This window comes from Puma concolor, chromosome E3 (assembly GCF_028749965.1).
Source record: "Puma concolor isolate L17-30 chromosome E3, mPumCon1.1.hap2, whole genome shotgun sequence".
In the NCBI taxonomy this organism is placed as follows: domain Eukaryota; kingdom Metazoa; phylum Chordata; class Mammalia; order Carnivora; family Felidae; genus Puma; species Puma concolor.
The window spans coordinates 9,199,978-9,220,708 of record NC_141682.1 but is presented as its reverse complement, the minus strand read 5'-3'; the positions used below and the strand labels follow the sequence as shown (position 1 = coordinate 9,220,708).

General features: G+C 54.7%; 1 protein-coding gene across 9 annotated transcripts in view; it reads right to left on the bottom strand.

The window, feature by feature from the left end:
* Positions 1–20,731, bottom strand: part of CUX1 (cut like homeobox 1) — a 369,562-nt gene that overhangs the window by 28,298 nt on the left and 320,533 nt on the right. For 6 of the 9 annotated variants that reach the window (XM_086691941.1, XM_086691948.1, XM_086691943.1 and 3 more), the window contains 3 exons: positions 14,405–14,707; positions 10,830–11,018; positions 4,680–4,944 (listed from right to left, as the gene is read on the bottom strand). The exons of the other annotated variants lie outside the window; for them this stretch is intronic. In XM_086691941.1, coding sequence (XP_086548067.1) covers positions 4,680–4,944; positions 10,830–11,018; positions 14,405–14,707 — 757 coding nt within the window. The remainder of the gene's footprint in view (positions 1–4,679; positions 4,945–10,829; positions 11,019–14,404; positions 14,708–20,731) is intronic. 9 annotated transcript variants of the gene reach the window in all.

Sequence of the window (20,731 nt, the reverse complement as noted above, 5' to 3'; positions counted from 1 at the left end):
AGTGGAAAAGCATCCTCAGGTCAAGTTAGCACTAAGCCCACTGTCTTGCAGAAAGAAACCGGGCCTTGGGCTAGGCATGCATAAAAATATTTTCTGCAGTACATAGACCCCAGTGAAGGTAACCTGTTTTGAGAGTCCACTATATGCCAGGTCTTGTGTTGGAGGAGGGCAGCGTTGAAGCCACCGGGAATCTGGCTGTAGTTTAGTCCAGTGTATCAGAACCCTGATGGCACTGATGTGTCAACACTTATTTGCTCCCTGCGGAGGACTCTTGTCCAGAGGATGGTTTCTGAGCCAGAGCTTCAGGGTGAGGTCCTAAAGCACCCCCCCTCCCGAAGTTCTCAGGGGTAACAGAAGACTTTCCTCCCTCTCTGGGCTCCCATGGGAGCCTATGAAGTGGGAGCCCCTGCCGTCAGGTTCCTGGATGCTGTGCGAGGGCAGGCCTGTCTGCTGCCTTTCAGGCCCCTTGGCAGCCAAGAATGCCAGCTGGGGTGAACACCTAATCCCATCCCACCCTGGCTGGGGAGGTGGGAGGCCAGACAGGCAGACCTGTGGGTTGTAACTCTGAGCCCCAGGGGTAGACTCGCCCCAGAACGGAGCACAGGCTCTGTGGAACCAGGCAAACCTGGGTTTGTAAACTTACTAGCTCTGCAACATGGCAAAAATTCCTGAACCTTTTGGAGCCTCTCCGTATGATCTGAAAATCATGGAGAATAGTTTCTTCCTTGCAGAGATGTTAGGAATAAAATATTAACGCATAATATGGGACACAAAGTAGACCCAGAAAAAAGGGGCACTGTTCTGACCATCCAGCTGCCTTTCGAATGCCACAATCCCCGTTGTAAGTGCTAAGGCTGAGGTCAAGGGGCTGCGGGGCGGGAAGGGACAGCTTAGTGGCCAGCCTGTGGCCTGGGATCCTGGCTGCCCCCCTCTGCAGCTGGGTGAACCCGTGTAACCTCTATCTGGAAAATGGGGCCGGTAGCACCGCACTCCGCTGCCGATCAGAGGATCTGATGAGACAACACACATGATGCTCCCGGCTCGGTGCCTGGCACACATTCTATGCTCAGGCGACAGGAGACATCATCTTTCCTCGCCTAGATTTGTCTCTGCGTCTGTGAGGAATATCCTCTTCTGAGCTAGAAACACCAGGTCCCGGGAGCAGAGAGCCATGTAAGGCGAGGTTTGCAGGGCGCCACGGTATTTAGGGTTCAGAAGAGTTTCTACTGGGTGGACCTGTTCTTCTGGGAGAAGACCAGGTGTCCTGTGACACCCTGTTCTGGCATTCCTGGCCCTGTGCCCGGGTAAATGGTCACCCTAAGATACTTCTAATTCCTTGAGGGTGAAATGGTAAGAGGAAGCAAAGTTTTACTCTTTTGATGGGGGTGAAAATCGATCTCCAACCCCCCCGCCCCACCACTATTCCCTGTGGGTTCCCGTGGGCAGGAGAAAACAAAAGTCAACTTCTCCTGTTTAATTAACTCCTGCAGAATATGAGAGACATCTTCTCCCTTAGGAGCTCAGTGTGTGTGTCAGGGGCCTGGGTGGCTCAGTCTGTTAAGTGTCTGACTCTTCGTTTCCGCTCAGGTCATGATCTCCTGGTTTGTGGGTTCGAGCCCTGTGTCCGGCTCTGTGCTGATACTGTGGAGCCTGCTTGGGATTCTCTCTCCCTGCCCCTCCCCTGCGTGCTCTCTCTCTCTCTCTCAAAATAAATCAGCATTTTAAGAAAAAAGGAAAGGAACTCTGTGCATGTGTGCTAAGTGCTGCTGTGTGCCAGTTCTTGTAAGAAGCTCTGGGGTCTACTGGGCTGGTCTCTGCTGGAAGCATCTCGTTGGAAGAGCTAAAAGCCATGGAGGGGGTGTGCTCTCCGTCTGAATCTCTGCTCTGCACTTTGCCTCCCGGGTGACCCAAGTGACCTCAGTTCTTGGGGCTTTATGCCAATTCTGAATGACCTAGCGTTCACTTCTCATCTGATCTATTTTGTGGCTTATAAAATTCTTCTCAGTTCTTTTGTCAAGACCCTGCACATCTCCTACCGCTTGCAGAAGATCTTTCCAGATCTCGGCAGCTGAAGCGAATCTGTGCCCTAGGTTCTTCCGTTTGTCAGCCTGGCCAAGCTCTGTTATGGTTATTTTTGCAAGAAAACATTTACTGAGCATCCACTCTAGATATGCATCTGAGCTCATTTCCTAAGTTTTGAGGTTCTCTTCCTCCTCCTCCTCTCTCCCCCTTCTGTCTTTACTTTTGTGGTGTACGGTTGACCTCGGTCCTGTTAAACGCACACGTGGGGCGTCTCCACAGTGAGCAGCTGACCACCTGTACTGTGATGGGCGTTACACAGTTGTCAGGAAGGCGAGTGACCAAAGCTAAGAAACCGGGCGAGAGCGTGCCCCGGCCAGGAGGCAGTGACTGTCGTTCAGCTGAGACCCGTAGGGGAGGGTCTAGGGAACGAGGTGACCCCAGCAGGGCCAGGGGAAATGTTTTGGAGGTGTTTTGGGTAACAGGTGGCAACCCGACCCAGATAACTCCGCCGTCTCCAGGGTTCCCGTGCTTGCACTGAAGTGGACGTCGCTTGGGGCGCCTGGGTGGCTCAGTCAGTTAAGCATCCGACTCTGGCTCAGGTCATGATCTCGAGCTTTGTGAGTTCAAACCCCTCAGAGCCTGGGGCCTGCTTTGGATTCTGTGTCGCCCTCTCTCTCTCTCTCTCTCTGCCCCCACCCCCCCATGCTCTGTGTGTCCCTCTCTCAAAAATAAATATTAAAAAAAAAGAGCGAACATAGTTGCAGAAGACCCAAAACAACACATTCCAATGCACCTTTGTGTCTAGAAAGTAAAAATGGGATTGCATGACACCTGGCGGGGAGAGGCTCCGGTGATCCTCTGCCCAGGATTCCGTTCCTTCGCCTTCATTTCACTTGTTTCCCGCTCTCAGAGCTTCCGTCCAGGTGGAGGGAGCTCCACCATTGCAACTGCTAGCCTCGCTCTGCCTCTGTTCTTATCTCATCTGTAGGTTGAGGATGAATAAGCTGGCTGTGCTCAGTTCGTGTACTGTCTTTGTCCTCGAGGGAGCCAGGCCGCGCCCGGGAGGCCGGCTGGGGACAGTGCTGCCATCGTGGCTCCCCTCGCCTGGTTCCAGGGGTCAGGCAGCAGGTCTGTCTGGCTCTCACACTAAGCTACAAATGCTTACTTAGCTTTCACCGGCAATAAAGGTACTGTTTTGGGTCCCATCTAATATTTTCAAAGTCCCCACCTTGTTTAGCACCTGGTGGGAGGGGGGGTGGTTACCAGGGCGGCTTGGGAAGCTGCAGCAGAACCTAACAGGTAAGGCAGGGCCCAGTCCGAGACACCAGTCCCCGTGGTCCCCGGCTGCCTGGGATATACTCTGTTGCCCGACACCTGTCTCAGGTGAGTAACCATGAGGGCTCCGCCCGCACTGGCCACCTGCGTGTGCTTGTCCCCTGGGTGGAACCAGGAGCCCCCGACTCAGTTTTGTTGGGCCCTAGAGAAAATGATGTTCTCATGACAACCAGCAGTTTGAGACAGTCACTTCAGGGCATTAAACAAGCAGGGATTTCCATCAGGCCACCGGGAAGTCCCGGTTTCTAGCGGCAGGAAGTCTTGGTTGCAGCTACGATCGACAATTCATTGTATGTGGGTGTCATGACCTAATCCAAACATTTTACCCCAGTCGGCTTCATTCTACGGGAGAGCACTAGGCCCTAAGCTGACACGCCTAGGTCAGGTATTTAGTCTGAGTGAGTTTTATGTCTTTCCTCTGTAAAATGCAGGTAAGGGGCACCTGAGTGGCTCAGTCGGTTAAGCGTCCCACTCGATTTCGGCTCAGGGCTTGATCTTCTGGTTCGTGGGATGGAGCCCCATGCTGGGCTCTGCAATGACGACGTGCAGCTTGTTTGGGATTCTCTCTCCTCTCTCTCTCTGCCTCTCCCCTCCTCGTGCACTCTCTCTCTCAAAATAATTTATTATTTTTTTTTTCCACGTTTATTTATTTTTGGGACAGAGAGAGACAGAGCATGAACGGGGGAGGGGCAGAGAGAGAGGGAGACACAGAATCGGAAACAGGCTCCAGGCTCCGAGCCATCAGCCCAGAGCCCGACGCGGGGCTCGAACTCACGGACCGCGAGATCGTGACCTGGCTGAAGTCGGACGCTTAACCGACTGCGCCACCCAGGCGCCCCTCTCTCTCAAAATAAATACTTGGCTCAGTGTCTGGAGATCTGGTAGGTGCTTAATAAATCTCATTAATTTGACTGGATTTAGTTCATTTCGAAACAAATCAGGCTGATTTGGAAGACAGTGCTGTAAAAGAACCTTTGGGTCTGCACTAAGACATGCTCGCTGCTATGGAACCGCGGCCGCCTATGCTCTCCCTCACTAAGTGATCTTGTTTTCCTGGCACAGCAGACAGACGTGGATTGTCCCTAATGACGTGATCCTCCACCTTGGGAGCTAAAAACTCCAACGAAACATAAAAAGCCAAACTAACCGACCCGGCACCAGGCTTTCAGTCCCCAGCCCGCCAGGGCCAAGTCCCCAGAACGTCAGCCCGCTGCGCCGTTCGTGGCCCTTCCCTGCGGGACAGACGGGCCGCCTCCCAAGGGCCGGCGGCGCATTGGAGCCCGGACTGATGGCGCCGAGGGCCGGACCAAGCCGGGACGTACCTGTAATTGTGGAACCAGTTGATGACGGTGCTGGTTTTCAAGTTGAGCTGGGTGGCGAGTTCCTCGATGGTTTTTGGTGACGGGTATGGCTTTTGCTGATACGCTCGCTTCAGAGCTTCTTTCTCTTCAGGAGCCAGCACCACGCGGGGTTTCTTCAGCTGGTGCTGGGGCTGCGGGCTGGCGCCCTGGCTGTAGTCGATGCCAACGGAGGGGGGCTCGCAGGGCTGGCTGTCGCTGACCGAGCTGTGCCGCCGCTTCATGTAGGCTGAGGGAGGGAGAGAAGGCGGATTGGGGTGCAGGCCCAGCCGGGAGATGAGCCCGGGCCCCTGACCCCCAAGAGCGCCACGGGGCGCTGCCGGCTCACACTCGTGTGTACGTCGTGGCAGCCGGCCGTTCGGCCCTGCTCTTCCAAGAGCGTCTCGGAACCCCTGGGCCAGAACCGTTCTGAAACCCAGCCCACGTTCGCCAAGCGCCTGCTCTGTGGGCACACGACGTCGCCGGCTGGCCCTGCCTGGCGGCTCAGCGGGGGACGCGGGGAAGCGTACCGGCGACCCCGGGGGAAGCGCGGTGAGGGAGATACCAAGGGAGGGAGGTACCCAGCTCAGCCCGGGCAGGGGTCAAGGGAGGCTTCCCTGGAGAGACGGTGTTTAAGCTGGAACTTGAAGGCCAAGGGTGATTAACCAGAAAAAGAGAGGATGAGGTAGGAGGTGGTAGGAGACTGTCCTGGAAAGTGGGACCGGCAGGTGTAAAAAAGAGGGCACAAGGGCACGAGACAGCACAATTCCAGAGTGTGTATGTGTGTGAGCGTGCGCGTGCCCGCGTGCGCGTGGGGTGTGGAGGGGGAGGGAGGAGCCGGAGAGACGGGCGGTGTCGGGGTAGGCTGGAAGTTTGGACTTTACCTCAGAGGCAGAGGGAAGGGACGAAAAGGTTTTTGTCGGGAATGGTCTGATCAGCTGCATGCGTTTTGGAAAGGCTGTTCTGGCTGCAGTTTGGAGGATGGAGCGGATGGCAGGGCTGGCAGGAAGGTGCTCCGTTAGGAGGTAAGAATGAAAAAGATCTGAACTGGGGCAGTGGCGGTGGGGCTGGAGAAAAGTCCAGAGGGTGTGGAGATGGTAAGGGCCAGAGCTGACAGGACGGTGGGGGGGTGGGGGGGGCGCGGACTGACGCAGGAGGGGCTGAGGAGGGCGGAGGAGCCCCCGGTCCCAGGCTGGGAAGTGAGGAGGGTGCTCGTGTCTCTGGGTTGGGCGCCATGGAAGAAGGGAGAAGACGGTGGCTCGTCTTGGAACTGTGGAGTCGGAGGGGTCTCTGGGTTGCCCACCTGGAGATGGCCTGTGGGCAGTGAGACAGGTAGGTACGAGGCCTAGAAGAACGGCTGGGCCAGAGAGAGGGATTTTGGACCACAAGAACACAAACTGTGGTTGTGGTCCGTGCCGTCGGTGAGAAAGACGGGGGCTGGGAACGGAACCCTGGGACATCCACAGGCAGAGAGCGCCCCCACGAAGAAGCAGCCACGAGGGATCCAGAGATGGGAGGAAAACCAGGAGACAATGGTGGGAGAGAGGATGAGATCTACAGTGTCAGTGCTGCAGTGAGTCTGACAAGGACCCCGGAGACCCTCTGGCTTTAGGAGATAACCAGAGACTGGGGGAAGCAGGCAGAGCAGGGCTGTGGGAGCAGAAGAATCCAGGTGGCTGTAGGCCGAGTACCGAATGGGAGGTGAGGAGGTGAAGGCAGTGAGCACGAGTTGCTATTTTTTTTTTTAATTTTTTTTTTCAACGTTTATTTATTTTGGGGACAGAGAGAGACAGAGCATGAACGGGGGAGGGGCAGAGAGAGAGGGAGACACAGAATCGGAAACAGGCTCCAGGCTCCGAGCCATCAGCCCAGAGCCCGACGCGGGGCTCGAACTCACGGACCGCGAGATCGTGACCTGGCTGAAGTCGGACGCTTAACCGACTGCGCCACCCAGGCGCCCCATGAGTTGCTATTTTAAGACGCCTGAATGTAAAAGAACAGCGAGAGACAGGATAGTTTCTAGAAGGGCCGAGGGTGGATCTGAAGCTGAGAGCGAGCTGATCGTGTTTCCAAGCTGAGGGGTGAGAGCTGGCGGTACAGGTGAGAGAGATGATCGTTGCAGGTGCACCAGGATGGCGTCTGAACAGGACAGGCGGGGAGGGCTGGAGGTACAGACGAGCTCACAGGGGCTGTGGCGGGGAAGGCTGGTGGCTGGCATTTTCCTGCTGAAGTAGGAAGGCAGGAGTGATGATCTGAAGTGATGGGAAAGGAAGGAGTCTTGGAGGAGTAGAGGAGAGCGGTGGAGGAAACAGGCAGAGCACAAACCCGAGGTTGGGATCTGCAGGGGGACGGGGAATGGGAAGGCGGGAGAGAGATGGCTGTGTCTGGGACAATGGCAGGAGGAGGTAAGGGCACCAGGTAGCAAAATGATGGGGACAGGGGTGGGAACAGGGATCGGCGGGCCTGGAGGCAGAATGAGCCATGAAACATGAGAGACATGGAAAGACAGAAGGACAGCAGAACGTGGTCAGTGAGTGAGGTGCCTGAATTTAGTCTCTGAGAAGTAGAGTAGTCGTGGGTGACAGCAAGACTTGGGGAAAAGCCCAGGGTTAAGGAGATCAAAGAACTTGAGGCCTGGCCCTGGACGGGATCTGAGGGTCTTAAAACACCCCTGAATGAGGTGGGACGTGGGTACGGAGGAAGGCAGCAATCCAGGGGCCACGGTCTTGAGAAAAAGTCCAGTAGTGCGGGGGGGGGGGGGGCGGCTGGAGGGGGCTCGGTGCTTCAGGGAACATGCACCTGCCCTGGGGGACTTGCCCTTGCCCTTGCTTTTGGGGACAAACAGGGTCCTTGTGCCCTTGATACGGATTTTGACTGTGGAAGGACTGCAGGGGGGAGCAGTGGGCAGCAGTGAAGTAAAGGGGACGCGCCTCCAGATTCAAGTTCTCTGTTCTCTCTGTGCTGTTGGGGCTTCATCTGCCCCGTCTGTCCTTATGCATCACCTGTCCCCAGCTATGCTTCAAGTTAAAAACCATTCGGGCTCGAGCCAATAAGTCCTCCATAGCGATCTTTCTAGTGGATTAGCTTGGTTGGAATAGAGTCTGCAAATCCTTGAAAACTTCTTAAAACTGATGGAAGATAGGAGGTAATATTATTGAATAGGAGAAGCGGAGTGGCCAACATCTGGGACGGGATCCTCCCACGTATGCGGTGGGAGAGGGGTCATTGCCGCCCCTGCGTACAGGGGAAGAAACCGAGGCCTAGAGAAGTGAAATGCTGGGCTTCAGGTCACACAGCTGGTAAGTGACAGGACTGAGGTCTGACCCAAGTCCGTGCTGGGCAGTGCTGCTTGCCTTGAGCTGCCTGATGGTGGCCAGTGCCCCGGCCCCGCAGCTCGGGAGCACACCCTTCAGCGGCACTGATGTTCAGGTCTCAAAAAAATGTTACAGGAGAAGACTATGGATTGTCAGGGTCCATCTGTAGCCACCAGGAAGAGATACCGATGAGCTAGCCCACGCTGTACGGGTGCACGTCTAGGGGCTGGTGGCTGTGTGGACAGGTTGGTTCAAGGGCCGTCTCGTGAAGGGACGGAAAGCAAGAAGGCAGACCAGGATGGAGACAAAAGTTTATGAAGAAGGAAAAAGAGCAATAAAAGATTCGAGCTAACGGGAGAAGCAGCAAAATCTTTCTGGAAGAGAGGGAAGCATGACGCACGTGTGAACCCCATAGTCTGGATCACCCGGTGCTCACTTTTTCATAGAGTCCAGCCTGGGAGCATGATGGACTTTCATCTGCTTTCGAGGAACCCAACTTATTTTAAAAACTGTGACATACGGAGCACTTAGATGTGCTGGTGGTTAAGTTCCGTACATTCTTTCTAATGCTCACAAACCTGAAGGAGGTCATATTACCATCCCCTTTCTACAGATGCAGAAACTTAGACTAAGGAGTTACTTAACTAACTTGCCATTTTATGACTGACCTAGGACACAGCTGAGAAGGCAAATCTTCCCCCAAAGAAAACGAAAATCATACTGTCAGTGGCCAGAAAGAAATGAGCCTGGTCTGCCGGCCGCTCCCACTGGGTGGATGGCTGGTAATCGGCAGAAATCCCAGGGAAGTGCTGTGCTTGGGGTCACCCACTGTGGTGAAGGCTCCTCCAGTGAGCATCCCTACTAGAGGGAGAAGACAGTGGGGCCACAGCTGCTTTTAGGGAACTTGGGACGTGGGGAGGGGCCTAGGCCTGGCTGAAACAGTAACTCCTTTGTAACACAAGATGGCGCCCAGAGCCCGTGCGGAAAGAAGGAGGCCTGTGCCGCCCCCCCAGAGATCTACCTGTGGGGGCAAGGGTCCTTTCCTAGTGGCCTAGGAGAAGCACGCCAGGGTGGTAGAACCAGGGCTGTCCCCTTCCTGACACCTACAGCGACGGGAGGCTGTGCAGGAGGTGGCCTTGGAGGGCCGGCCACAGGGAGGGGGTTCCCCAGCACAGGGGAGCTCAAGGGGCTCAAGGTGGCAGGCCCCACCCCTTGACAACGCAGAGAGCTCTAACATTGCTTGGGTGAGCACTGATAAGTGTCGCAACTCGGTGACGGATATATGGGGTTCACGATGCCGTTCTACGTCTTTATTTGAAATTTCCCCAAGGGGGAAATGTTAAAAAAACTTTTGGGGGTGATGCGGCACCAGGCGTCACATCATGTGCAGCCGCCCAAAGGGTCGTGGCCTATGTCAGAGCCGTGGCCTACACACCGGGAGGCAGGCCAGGGTCCACTGGAGGGCCCTGGGTGGGGTGGAAGGCTGCTGCCTGGGCACAGGGCCCCAGTGTGGCTGATTCTGGACAGAAGGCCGCACAACACACATCTGAGAGCATCAGCTTCAGAGCCTGATGGCCCGTGAGTGCAGGTGCCGCCTCCCTACTTATTAGGCCAGCGGTTGAAAACAGACAAGTCTCATAACGCGAGGGCCTCATCTCTCCTGGATAATATGCCGACGCTAGACAGAGCTGTGTGGACTGAGTCAAGTTTGGGCACCGCGCCAAACAGGAGCCTCAGGACCCGAAGTCTCCGTCTTTAGACAAGGCCTGACCCCACAGAGCTCTGGGAAGAGATGTCAGAGGTGCCTGCTTCCTCCTGGAGCTCCAGCCCTGGCTGGGTGACAACAGTGCCACTAGGCCGGCGGCGAACAGCAGACTCCCTTGGTGAACTCGGGACGCAAGCCTGGGCTTGGTGCCTGGCCCCCGGTTCAGACACGCATGCCTCAGCCACGTGGGTGGGTGGTGCCTCATTCCCACATCTGAGGGACTCGGGTTCGACCACTCCGTGAGCTCAGGCCACCGTGCCCTCCGCGGGGAGGAGCAGCAGGTACCAGTACAGACCAGGAGACAGAGAAGACATTCCTTGCCACCACCAAGGTGCCCCTGCTTTGGGATTTCTCCCGTGTTGTGGCCTCCGGGGTGCGGGAAGAATGCCGATCAGCATCCGAGAGGGCTCCAGATGCGCACGGAAAGAACAGCCACGCTTGGCCCTCAAGGAGGCTAATCCCACGCAGCCCCACAGCCCATAAAGTAACAGCAAGAGGGATCTGTTCTGGCTAGAATGTGCTCTTCCGGTGACCAGGCGGGGTGACCTTAACGGAGGCACCTGGCTTCTCTGAACGCGGGTTTCCTTATCTACAAATGTGTTTATAAATGAGCTCTCCCGATAAGACGGGAGACGGAAGGCCCTGGCTGGTGGTCCACATGCAAGAGACAGAGCTCCCCAGGCGCCCAGCAAGGCAAAGACAAGAAACAAATGGGCCGCCACCGAGTGCTGTGACGCTCGCTTCTTGGTGGCCTGAAACAAGAAAAGGGCTACGCTGACCGCCAGGGCGACCATGAGGAACTCTCAGAGTGCCCCCCTCAATGCTAAAACGTATTTGGGTTCAGTCGGCTGGGTAGAAAAGTCACAGACCTTCCCAGTCCTCTTAGGTACTCCTCCATTGATAATTGTCAGAAGAGACCCCCTCCCCCCGCCCGCCCTGCCTGAGGGCCCTTCGGCCACAGATCCGTGCCCTTCGCTGCTCTGTGCGAAAGCTTTAGAAGCGACGGCGCGTCTGTACACGAGAAAGCAACGAGCCGGGGCAGGCGCCGGGGCTTACCTTTCTTTTCCATCCGTTTCATGTCCATCAACTTCTCCACGTTGTTGGGGTCATTCAGCCATAGCTGCATCCGGACGAAGGGCTCCCGTCCCTTCAGACTGAGTTTGTGCCAGGGTTTTGGGCGAGCAAGGAGGTCGGAGACGGAGCCTTGGGTGAGCCCCAAGATGGTCTCCCCAAATAAGCGCTGACCTGGCGAGAAAACGGAACGGAGAGAGACGTCACTACAGAGACCCAGGGATCTGGAAGGACAAGGTTAAATTCAGGCACGGGTTGAAAGACCCAGAGTCTGGTCAGCTGGGTCCCGCCTCGGAGCGAGCACTTGTTAGAAAGAGCTCTTCAGCCAGACTTGTGACGAACTCCACTGGTGACGGAGACAGTATCACTCCCGTGTGCTGCTGGCACACAACGACGTCTCTCGCAAAAAAGCCTTCAGGCTCTGGAGGCACCGAGGCCTGGATGACACCGGCAGCGCTTATCAGAGGTGGTTAATCCCTCACCCAAGCTCAGGAGGTTAATAGCACACGGGGAGCCCTCTCTTATACAACCTCAAACCACAGGGCTGTCTGGCTCCTTTCACGATTAGCAAGGTTATTCGGTCTTGCTGAGAAAACAGGCCACTTGACCCAAGGTCACAGCAGGAAAGAGAAGGAGAAAGAGCCCCTTAGCGCTGTTTTTCTGAAAAGCAGGCCATTTCCAATTCTAAAGTCTATTCCCGCAGTCTCAGCTGCCTCTGCTGACTGGAGCTCAAAGGCGATCACAACCCCTTCCTCGAAGCCTTTTCTCCGAGGCCGTGGTGGGCAGCCCGCTCCCCAGGCCGATCAGAGGGAATTCTGCTCTGGAGAGCACAGCGACACCAGGGCTGCTGGGTTCGTCAGAGGCTTCAAGAGAAAATTTCTCTTCTCTGAGAGCCATTCAGCCTCGGGTGAAGAGGGGCCGGCACTTTTGAAGGCGCAAATGAGAATGCGGCACAACCTGAATGACCAGTTGGGTTCGGAACGTGACTAACAGGACTTATTAGGCGGAAATGGAGACTGGGATCAGACAGGCCGGCGCTGGGTACCACACAGAGTAGGGGTCCCCGAGCGGCAGGGTGACCGCGGATGACAGGCTCATGGGCTCCCGTCTTCGAGAGGGAAACACCACCCCCTGTGCTCCCAGGGCAGGTGTGAGCAACGGTGGAGTACCTCCTCGTAAAAAAGCGGGGCTTCAGGGGCTCCCGGGGGGCTCAGTGAATTAAGCGTCTGACTTCAGTTCAGGTCGCGATCTCACAGTTCGGGAGTTCCAGCCCCGCCTCGGGCTCTGTGCTGTCAGCACAGAGCCGGCTTTGGATCCTCTGTGTCCCTCTGTCTCTGCCCCTCCCCTACTCGCACGCATGCACCCTCTTTCTCTCACAAATAAACGTTAAGAAAAAAGAGCAGCCCTTCAAGTGGAAGTTTACAGCCTGGAAAGCACTGGATTTGAGATATGATTATTTTTTGTTTCCATCATTTTCACTTAGGGATACATGTACCGATTTCGTAAACCTGTGGTTCCCTGCATTTCAAACTCACAGGGCCTATAAGCGTCCTAAGTCCTCACCAGATTTTTGCTGTGGTAGTTTTAAATAAATTCTATCTAATTCTCATCTGGCAAATGAATCTCATTTACATTCCAAGGAGCTTGGGATGGTCAGGAAAGTGATATATGTATACACGGCTAGTTACTATTTGCTTGACCCACCCAGTTGTATGGCAGGGGGGATTATTCTTGGAAATCTGTATTGCTTCTAGAGCTTTCGCAGCGGTGGCTCTCAATCATTTTTGGGTCACAGACCCACTTGAGAACCCGAGGGACGCTACCTACCCTCTCCCGATAAAATGTGTGCACGCACATACTCTGCTTATGATCTCAAGGGACTGACCCCCGAACGTCTCAAGATCTCAAGCCAGAGGTTGAGGATGCCTGGGTGTGACAGCTGCATAATTCAGCAGTAATTTGGCCCCCTCAGTGCCCACTCAGAGACCCCCAGCAGGGGAGATGGGCTCTTCCTCGGAGAAGCTAGGACCGGCTAGAGCTACCACTGTGCTGGCTTCTCAGCTCCACGGTGACGCTGCGCTGGAGCTCTTCTGGAAGTTCCTGCTCTAAGAGGAGGCAGTCATCTCTCTGGAGAAGTTTCACCCCTGAGAGCACTGATTTACGCATCACACGGCATTGGCGGTGCATGCCCAACACCGGCTGAAACTCCAGCAAGGATGGAGACACGGACGGGAAGGCCAAGGTAGAGACTTTCACGCTCGTGATCTCACGACTGCGACCTTGCAACTTAGCAGTGGGCTAACGGCAGAGTTGTCTTCAGCCGCTTGCCCACATTTACAGAAAACGACACTTCCTGTGAGGGGGTGGGTGGCAATAAGATATCGGGCCTGCTTCTCTGGACTCGTGATGGGACTGTAAGGTAGGGGAGGACCCAGGTCTAGGAATCCCTGCGTATTTCGATCGTTGATGAACATATGGGGCTTCACAGCCATTTCATTTCTGTGAATTAACTTCATTAAGAACGTTCCCAGCTGACACCGCTTCTTCCCTTGTTCTGCTTTGCACAAGCGGTGGGGTAGAGAACCTCAACCAGGCAAGCTGGCCACCTAACCCCTCCACCACACAAACTTGTGCTATCCCCTGGGAGAAACAGACACGTAGGGCCCCTCTGCAAATTCCAGCCGCTCTTCGGGGTTGTCTCAACACGCACCGCACGCAACACTGTTCCTTCCGTTGACCTTTACACTCGGGAAGTAAGGACAGCGTGTTTGGGGACAGGCTGTTTCCATTCTCTGGGTGTCTACGACCAGGAGAATCCCATCTGGTCAATGCTGTACCATGGGGGCACGGAAGTTTAAAATGACCAAACACTCTTAGTATTCCGACAGACAAAGCCACCGCCCGTGTGCCCCAGAGGCTTCAGACAGAGCTGCCTCGGGTGGCGCACGCACGAAGCAAAATGGCCTGGGTCTGGGGCTGAGCCCCAGTGAGAGGGGTGGTGAACTCAGTTCCACCGAGGCTACTGCCTCCCAGTGGAGGGCCTGGGGAAGGGAGCCGGCTTCCTGGAGCAGCGGGGAGGACAGTAATAGACTATTAGCTGCCAGGCGCGGTGCGAAGCAATGGCTTCTGCTCATAAGCCCCCGTCGGGCATTGCCGTCCCAGATTTACAGGGGAGGCTCTGAGAGTGGCTTGCTCAGGATCACAGACACGGTAAGAGGAAGAGCTGAGACGTGAACCCTGTCTGTGGATTCTTCCAGCATGCCATCCGGATGCTGCTCCCGCCCGGCAGCACCCGTGAGGACCGGGGAGTTGCACCGGGCATGCCCTGGTCAGGGCGCACGGGCGTTGGCTGAGACGTCCCGGTGGGCGCGCCGGGGAGGGAGCAGGCTGGGACCGACCGCCCTCGGGAGCCCTGGTATTCACAACTGGAGGGTGTTTTATGTCCTTAGCGATGGCTTACAAACGTTTAAACTCACTGGCTGGTCCCTGCACCCATTCTTCCAGAAACCACCAGGAAGCCACCCGCTGCCCCCAACGTGGCAGCCGGGGAGGGCACCTACCGAGGTTGTTGTCTGTCAGCACCTCCTTGACTCTCTTGGTTATGCCGTAGGTGTCCAGCTCGGGAGACATGGCCACCAGCTCTTGAATGCTGAGGGCCGAGTGTCCCGAGAGAGGCAGTGGCGTGGCGGGCTGGGAGTCTGAGGCGGGCGGGTCGCTGGGCTCCGGAGGCTTGCCGTCCTTATTCGTCTCAATGGGGGGACAGGGCTGTTGGACCAGTTCAGTCAAACTCTTCACTGATTCGCTAGAGCTCATCGGCGACTCGGGCGCAGGGCTGCAGCTGGCAGAGGTCTTGGGAGTGCTTTCTGTAATGAAAGGACACGAAAATCTGAGGCTGAAAATAGCCATCTTTCACTATGAGCATTACTTTCCTCACCCAGGAAACACATTCAACGCCTGTGCAAGAAGACAGCATGGCGAGCCACTGGGTCTATGGCCTGAGAGAAACTTCATCTTCTGCATTAAAAAATGAAAAAACAAACAAACAAACAAGAACCCTGAAAACCGCAACAGAAGAAAAACTAGAGGTTGGAACAAAAGGGATCTGAAGGCTTAAGACAAGGGCATCCTGTTGCGAAACTGCTGTCGTATTAACCATGGGCCATCACGGTCGTGACGTCTTCCGGCGGGACCCCGTGATCCCAGAATTCAGAAGTCCCTCGGCTAAATTATAATCTGCATCTTATATTCTGTCCCTAATTTTCAGAACAAAATGAACGGGTGGATTATTTTAAATGAGGGCGGCCCACGACGTGTGGTTAGGAAGGCCCCAGAAGAGGAGACCTAAGGCCTCGGCCGCTGGCCCCAGGGGGGCCCCCCCCACCATGCTGAGTCCTGGGACTCCCTGTGGGTTCTTGCTGTGATCCCAGAGGGCTCCACAGCACCCAGCCTGGAGGGGACCGACAGAAGAGAAGCACTCACTCTGCCCCCTGTCAAACCCCAGGACGTGCTTCTGAAGGCCAAGCTCCGTCACACACGCTGGCACCGGGAGAGATGGGGCCAGAGTGGCAGTCGGGTCTCCATGCTCTCCCTTCTGTCCTGGTCCGGGTGCCCAGTAGGGAGCGCCAGCCCGTGCCACCCGTGAAACCCAGCCTCCGTCGGAGTCCTAGGATGTCTGGAATGAAGGCTTTGGCCATTTCCTAATTACCAAATACACAGAAAGGCTGTGTCCGGGAGGAAAACGCAGAGTGAGATAGCGCTAAGGTCCTATTCGAGGTAAAGTCAGCTGATGGCTTGGTGTCTTGGGACAGGCTCCCTCTCGCCGCCTCCCATCAAGCCTGGCACATAGCAAGAGCCCATGTGCCACGTGTGAGGGGCCAGGCCAGGTCCTGTCACTTGGGCTGTATGGCCTCAGAGAGATAAGTCTCAGGAAGCAGGCCCCTCATGGGACATCAGAGCACCTGGGTGGCCCCCAAAACACTCGCTACCTGATTAGACAAAATGTGACATGGAGTAGTGACTGAATTTCAATTGGCCATAGAAGTGGAGTGTCCTTTGCTGGACATGTCACATCCAAGATAGCAACCTGGATCAGACGCAGGATAACGACCTATTCTGAACTCAACAAGATGGGAGATGTATTCTGAATACAAGGGATGTTTTGTGTAAATACCTAGAAAAAATCCCAAATGAAACAACTTCAATTCAACCAGTGAACCTGTTTATCATCCTAAACAGGACCAGGGTTCCACCATCACATAAACCTGTGTCCTCAACCTGGAAATTCTGGTTTAAAAAAAAAAACAAACAAAAAACAACCCGCTGGTTTGTAGAAGATGTAAAAGAGCTAGACGTAAACAGCAGAAATGATCCGTATAAATCTTGAAGGCAATATGAATCCTACAAATCGGATTTCTTCTCTCTGCTCACCTCCGGGTCATCGTACAACTGGATATAAAACCCAGCAAATGTTATTTTTGTTTCTGAAGCAGCAAAGAAATTGTACTGTAAATTTGCCCCGATTCACCCATGCGAGGGACCGATGTGGCAGACCATCCATCTTGCTCACTGCACACTGTCAAGGATGGCATGAATCCCCACATGATAAACAGATTCCTTCTCAGGTTTGTGTCCTGTAACCCACAGCAAGGTCAAAAGCATGGCTGCCTGGCTAACAAACCGCACGGTGCCACCGCCTGGTGCTTCCCCTGTTTTGTCTGGTGCCGGCCGAGACCGAGCTCCCGAATCCCCGGACGGCGGTGCGTTTCTTTCTCGCAGGCGTTCCCGGCCAGTACTCGTGTGGATTTTTGCCACGCAGAAGCCCTGAGAGAACCGGACAGAGGCACTGGCCGCACGTGACTGGCGTCCCTCTGCGCTCCCAACCATGGCTGCAGACAAAGGCAAGGCCCTCAAGATCAACCCCCCCCAACGCTGGGCCTGGAAATGTACCGGCAAAGTGCCGCTGGGCGGGTTTGCATTGGATCTCCACTCTGTGTCGAAACTGCAACTGACAACTCGAAGCGGAGTGCTCTTTCCGGGGGACGACGATTCACGCACCGACACGTGCACACACACGCCACTGTGCTCTCGGGTCACGGAAAGCAGACTGGGCCCACGTGTTTGGCTAGGCACGGACAGATGCAATGGCAAATGGCCCCGTGGGAGACGCCACAAATCCTCACGCAGAGAGCTTCACGTTGGAAAGGGAGTCATTTCTTTAGAAAGCTGTTTTCAGGAAGCCCTACGCTCCAGCGGCCGGACCGGCACCACAGCGGCTAATTAACCAGAACCAAGCCCGTTTTGGTGGGAGCACCAGAGACAGGCTCTAGAGCCCCTGGCAAGGTGGCCCGGCCCCTGGGTGCAGGAAGGACAGGTGGTTGCCTGTCCTTGATCATCTTGACAGAATAAGAAACGTTGTCAACAGAAAAGGATAGTACTTTTTTTGTTTGTTTTCCCCCAAATCACCAAATGGAGGCCTCTGACTAAAACAATACTTTTTTTTTTTTTTGAGACAGAGAGAGAGAGAGAGAGACAGAGCATGAGCAGGGGAGGGGCAAAGAGAGAGGGAGATACAGAATCCGAAGCAGCTCTGGGCTCTAGGCTGTCAGCACAGGGCCCGAATCGGGGCTCGAGCCCACAAACCAGGAGATCATGACCTGAGCCGAAGTCGGATGCTTCACCAACTGAGCCACCCAGGCACCCCTAAACCAATACTTTTTTGAAGGAATAAGGCTTTCTTCCACTCCACGTAATTACAAGTAATTTAGAAAACAAAAAAAGGAGGAGTCCTGGGTTTGGCATTAAGATACGAACTTGGGGGTAGGGCTACCTCTGTTAGCCAGCTGTTTTAACATGAGTGGGATTCTCAACTTCTTGGAACATCCTGGTTTCCTCATCTGGAAAATGCAGACAGCGTTGTAGTGAGGAATGAACCTGGCACATGGGTGGTGCTAAGAAACAAAACCCAAATTGGATGTGTTTTTTTTTTTTTTCTTTTCAAAGCAGTTATTAGGGGCATCGATCGGGCTGGCTCCTTTGGAAGAGCGCGTGACTCTTCATCTTGGAATTTTGAGTTCAAGCCCCACACTGTGTATAGAGATTACTTAGAAATAAAAGCTTTAGGAAAAAAAAAAATAAAAGCAATTATTAAATTGTATTGAAATACATTTGTTTATATAAAGGGAACCTACATTCAGTATAAATCTCCTCCTGATTACTGCTGTTTCTTCCACAGTTCCTGGTGGATACCATGGAGATAACATTCTGGCAAAGGTAGGACTGTAGGGGCATAAAGCAGATCAGGGTGGCGGGCAGGACTAGACTACAAAGGGGTCCCAGGGAATTCTGGGGGGGGGGGGGCGGGGATGATGGGATTCTTCTGTGTCTTGATTGCCAGAACTCACGGGACACTTCCATGAGCCAAGAGTGAATTCTGCTGTATGTAAATTACACTTTGGCACCAACTTGCTGAGGACAAAGTTCTGGAAAGAATGAGATGTCATTCCCTTCATTCTTTCACCCGCTCCATAATCTGCTGAGTCAGGCCACTGGGCATATGGTGGTCGCCTGGTCAGAGGTGGTCCTGCCCCCTTGGGGCTCATGCCTAGTGGGGAGACGGCCATTTGACAGAAGTACCTAAAGGGCAGTGGGGGTTCTGAGGTAGGACAGGGGGCAGTGGGCAGGCAGGGGACACTGATGTGGCATGAGGATCAGAGAGGTCCCCCAGGAGGGGGATGCCTCAGGTGCGCTTCAGGCACGAGCAGGAGTTAGCCAGGTGAGTCGCGAGAGGCAGGAGTGGCAAGGGAGGTGTAGACTACTCCGGACATCTGGTGGGCTGAGGCACGAGTGAAATGTCGTGTAGCAAGAATATGAAGCAAAGAGAGGCCCCCTGAGGCTGGCCGGTGCGGGGGCTTTGAACGGCCCCGATGTCTGCTGTAACCCTCACGCACTTGGGAGCCAGGGCAAGGTCTGTTAGAAAGTGGGCCTACCCTTCACCCCAGCGGTGCTTCTCTTCTGGGGACTCAGAGCGGCCACTAGGATGTGTATTGAGGCCTCATGTGGAAGAACACAAGACTGGGAACAGGGTCCGTCGCTGGGAGACCGGGTCTCCAGATTGTGGCACGTTGATACAACATACTGCGTGCTACGTAAGCAGCGGCGAGGACGTCAGGGCTGGGGCCACACATACCGGCACCCGGAGTATGCTGGGGGAGCCCACAAAGCAAGGGACAGAATGAAACAGAGCGTAACGTTTGTGTACGTTGAGGGCCCATACGTACTTTACGTTTTGCATGGCTACGTAGATACGTAGAGGCGAGGATTTAAAATCACGCATGGAAACTGGGGCGCTTGGGTGGCTGAGCCGGTTGAGCGTCCGACTTCAGTTCAGGGTCATGATCTCACTACTCGTAGGTTCGAGCCCCGCATCAGGCTCTGTGCTGACAGCTCAGAGCCCGCTTCAGATTCTGTATCTCCCTCTCTCTCTGCCCCCACCTTCCCCGAGCATGCTCTGTCTCTGCCTCTCAGAGATGAATAAACATTAAAAAAATTTAAGGAATAAAATAAATAAAATCATGCACAGGAACGATAAACAGCAAATCCAGGAGGGGTGGCCTTCAAGGACCAATGAGATTAGGGAGAGGGATTCAACTCTATCTTTGAGGTTTTGTTTCTCTTACAAATAAAGGATTGGATGGTGGCCAAATGGTAAGGGTAAAGTTGGGTGTTGGAACATGGGTGCTTACTGCGTTATTCTGGGATTTTAAATATCACAGGCCTAATGTCAAAAAATAAGAAACCAATTCAGCTCCCTATTGCTTCGGGGGGGGGGGGGAGAATGAACTTGCGAGCAGTGAGGCTGGGGCCTGGGGTCTTGTGGAGGCTGTAGTGCCGTAGGGGGAGAGCGGGTGCTGGCCCACAAAGCAGACAGGCAGTGGGGTGGGGAGAAACATCTAGGTTCAAGACAGATGGAGGGGATGATATGGGGAGTGGATGGAGGAAGAGGGAAGAAACAGGGGTGCTTTCCACGGTGGGGTCTGGGTACCTGGACAGAGTGCTATTCACTCTGGTGAGTGCCTTAACAGCAGGAGCCTTAACAGCAGGAGCACCTTGGGGGGGGGTGGGGGGGGAGTGAGACCATATTAAGAAGGCTCATGTTACCATCATTTGTAAGAGCAGCTACCACTGAAGCTAACATCATGTCTCATGCTCTCCCTGTGTGCCAGGCTCTAGGCTAAGGCTCACGAGAATGCCTGACTGCACTCCTCGCAAGGACCAGAGGGGACATCCATGTTCCTCTTTTCACAGATCTAAGACGTCACGTTCAGCGACACAGCTGGGAACCAGTCTGTATTCATAATAGGCCACCTATATAGTGGGGCCATGCCTGCACCCGCGTGTCCTTTCGTGGCAGAAGAACCGGGCCTGCCTTCCAGGACACAGTTGCTCTGCGATCCGTGTCAACATGCGCGAGTCTCAGAAACATGGCGGTCAGGGCCAAAAAGCCAACCCACTACTGGGGTGAGGGAAGGGAACCAAAACGTAATTAGCAGCGAGAGAAGGGCATTTACGCCCGGCTGCATCAAATTCTCCTGATGGCCCCGCGATGGGAATATAAATCCTGCAACTCCAGGTAGGGAAACTGAGGCTCAGACTGGCAACATGAGTTGTCCAGACCACGTTGGATGGAGAAGGATCCGAACCAGATTGAGAGTAGAAACTCTCCACATTTCCACTGTCCTTTGTCTGGCAATTACGGAAGCATAAGCATAGGCATGCTTTCATTCATTCATTCATTCATTCATTCATTTGCTTGCTCGCGCATTCTGAAAGCACCCACTCTGTGTCATGCACTCCGCTGGCACTGGGGATAAGTGAGAATCAGACACCCA